The sequence below is a fragment of the Suricata suricatta genome, chromosome 3 (genome assembly GCF_006229205.1).
Source record: "Suricata suricatta isolate VVHF042 chromosome 3, meerkat_22Aug2017_6uvM2_HiC, whole genome shotgun sequence".
Lineage (NCBI taxonomy): Eukaryota > Metazoa > Chordata > Mammalia > Carnivora > Herpestidae > Suricata > Suricata suricatta.
Window position 1 is genome coordinate 122978567 of NC_043702.1, and position 3241 is coordinate 122981807.

Sequence of the window (3241 nt, forward strand, 5' to 3'; positions counted from 1 at the left end):
AAAAATCAACCTTCACCTGATCTGATACACAAAGATGAATTAAAGCTTTCAATGTTAAAGAAATATTTTGACACACAAAACATTTGACCACAAAAATACTAATTTTTATGTACCAAGGGATACCATAAGACAATCCAGAAGAAACCAGAAGGAGAAATAGCTATAACATTTCTGACAAAAGGGGAAATATGTATTTCATAAAGAATTTCTATACTAATCCAGTAAAAAAGGGTAAAACCTATAAATATGTAATTAATAATGATCAGCCAATAATAGTATGAAATTGCATACACATCATCCTTCGCATGTATATAGAAAGATAAAGAGATAAGTGACAAAAGTCTACAGGTCAAGAAGTCCACATACCACATACACAAACTAGCAGATGATTACAAAGCAGCCGCCCAGACCGTGACCCGGGTCTGGACAGAGACTACTGCCGGCCCCCTGGAAGCTTCTGCCTGCTCCTCCCTGGTCAGAAGCAAGTCCCACCCACCCCTACCACTCCCCCGCCTTCTGAAGGAAACATTTTCTTGCTTTTCTTTTTGTTTTCCCTCTACGTACACATCACTGAAGAACAGTGTCATCTGGCCTGTTCTAGGATCAGACAACAAAATGTCAATATCGACGGGCCTCTGTACACTTTAGCCAAGCTTCTAAATTCAAAGTATTCATGGATTATTTATATAATTGCAAACAAAATCCCAAATGAGTTGGAATACCAGGTTTAAAATAATCAATCACAGAAAACACTAAATGCCGTTTTATCCACACATGGCTGAATTATACGTAATTATTTCTCAGTCAAAGTTGTAAGATATTATTGCCTTCACTAAATTTAACAACACGTCATTAGAAAAAAATAATCAGTATTAAGTTTCCTGGAGTAAAAGGGTTGAACGGAGCACTCGGCGTGCCCGGTCCTGGAGGATGACGAGCAGTTGACTCTCTGTTGTCACCAAGTTGGAGCGCTTGGCAGCAAAAGGCAGTTTCAACCCCAACTCTTGCACCTGCGCGGTTCCCACAGGGGCTGGAAAACGGACCCCGGTCGATTTTAACAGCTTCCACTCCGGACAAGGCTGAGGCCACCACAGGGGCCTCCTGGCCTGTGTCTTCCTATGTGGCTACGTGAAGCCGGTGCCGAGTCACGGCCTGATGAGTCCTGCGAGTGTGCGGAGTAGGCCACACCCAGACGGCAGCTACTGATCACACGGAGTGAGCGTGACGTTCCCTGACCCACCTTTGCCAAAATTACCTCGCAGATTTTTACTGTAATAGGAAGCTAATAATCTAAGACCCCAAATAGACCACGGTTAGAAATCCCCTCACCTGAGTGAAGTTGGAAGGATGACTATCAACGAGTCTCGGCGACAGAAGGCCAGCCCTAAGACCTCGATTACAGCCATCGGGGATGGATTCCCTGAGACGTGGTCCTGATTTCTTTAAAAAAGTCAACGTCTGTAAAGACCAATTAATAAACATCAAAAAACACAACTTAATCAAATTTAAGAATAACTAATAAACTCATCATCCTAATTTCCACTTAACATTTTGAATAAAACTGAAAGACACTTAAGAGAAATTGCAAAAGACTCCATTTTTACACTTCTGGCAAGGAAAGGGGTTTATAGGTTCTTGAGCTAAACCAATGCTGATTAGTGATAAAGAACATCACTGAGAAGGGCACTTTAGGTCACTTTCTGTTTTTATGAAGAGTAAGCCTATTAACCTTCCTTAACGCTGACAGACTTGGGGAAAGATCTTAATGGACAGACCCCCCCTCCATGCCCCCTTTACCACCCCCAGCAGTTTATTCTTCTGGATCTAACATAAAAGAGATCTAATATCAAGTATAAATATGGCATTCACATACATCTAGCTGATTATCAATTTAAAAATCTGCCGTTTTATGCTTTCCTAGAAAGGTAGTTTTCAACATTAGTCACCACCCACTCTGTGCCAGGCACCTCCTAGGTACCTTTTTGGCGTCACTTCATTTATTCATAAGTTTCCTGAGAAGAAAGAGGGGGCTTGAGGGGGATGGACTAAAAGGGGCGTGGTTAAGGCACTGACCCTCTTCGCTCTTCTCCTTAGGGTCCAAGCAGCTAACAGTCACACAAAGCTGCTAAAACAGCCCAACGCCTCTTCGGGTAGGTTGCCATCCGTAACTAATGCCACTAGCTGCCAACATCACAAACCTAGCAGAACCTACCATTTGAGCTGAAACAACAGTTTATAGAACTAACACTAAGTGAAGTTTATATCCATGACCTGACTTCAGCCCAATTAAACACACACTGCCCACAGCGCTGGTTGCTACGTACCTCCTTGTGAAAGTCATTACAAGTTATACGCACAATTCCTGAGTTTAATAAACAAGTGGCATCTAAAAAAAATGAAAAAAAAATCCGCTTACACATTACATTTTAGACGGCACAACATAATTTCTCCAGACAAGAGACTGCTAGGCAAGGTAACAAAAACGCTGCATATGACAAGTTTTAAAACAGGGGCGCCTGGGTGGCTCAGTTGGTAAAGTGTATGACTCTTGATTTTGGCTCAGGTCACGATCTCATGGTCCGTGGAATGAGTCGAGGTGGAAACAAATGAGGCAATCCTTGACTCATGGTCTGGGCTCTTAGCAGCATGGAGCCTGCCTGGGTTTCTCTCTCTCCCTCTCTCCACCCCTCCCCTGCTTGCACATGCATGCTCTCACAAAATAAACTTTAAAAAACCAATAAAGTAGAATAATTTTTCCAGGCCCTTCTATCCTAGCAAGATACCCAGCTTTGTCATAAGTCATAGTCACCTTTTGTATCCAATTCAAAATAGTCATACTTTCTTTACAAAGCATCTTAGTATTAAATTTCTCATGTACGTATCAAATTAATTTCCTAAGCTACCCATATGTTAATTAATGGTAATGAGACACGAGCCAGTAATTATACACACATGCAAACTACACACATATATGTACGATATGTATATGCACACCCGTACTACACACACACACACACACACACACACACACACACTATGCACAAACACGCGGATACATGGTATTTTCCTTGAAAGGTCAGGTTAAGGAAACACACACCGAAACTGTAAGAGCTTGGGCTAAACAACTGCCCGGGAGGTGGAAACCAATGAGGCAGTCCTCGGCTCAAGCTTCTCTCGTGCACCAGCACATCCAAGATGTGCTGTGGGGACGTCTTCCTCGCGACAGACTCCAGTGACCACA

At 42.5% G+C, this 3241-nt stretch overlaps 1 protein-coding gene across 1 annotated transcript in view; it reads right to left on the reverse strand.

Annotated features, from left to right (window-relative positions):
* LOC115287082 (protein ELYS-like) overlaps positions 1-3241 on the reverse strand; it is a 61030-nt gene that overhangs the window by 38495 nt on the left and 19294 nt on the right. Inside the window, 3 exon segments of the mRNA XM_029933352.1 lie at positions 1330-1458; positions 2325-2386; positions 3098-3235. Coding sequence (XP_029789212.1) covers positions 1330-1458; positions 2325-2386; positions 3098-3235 — 329 coding nt within the window.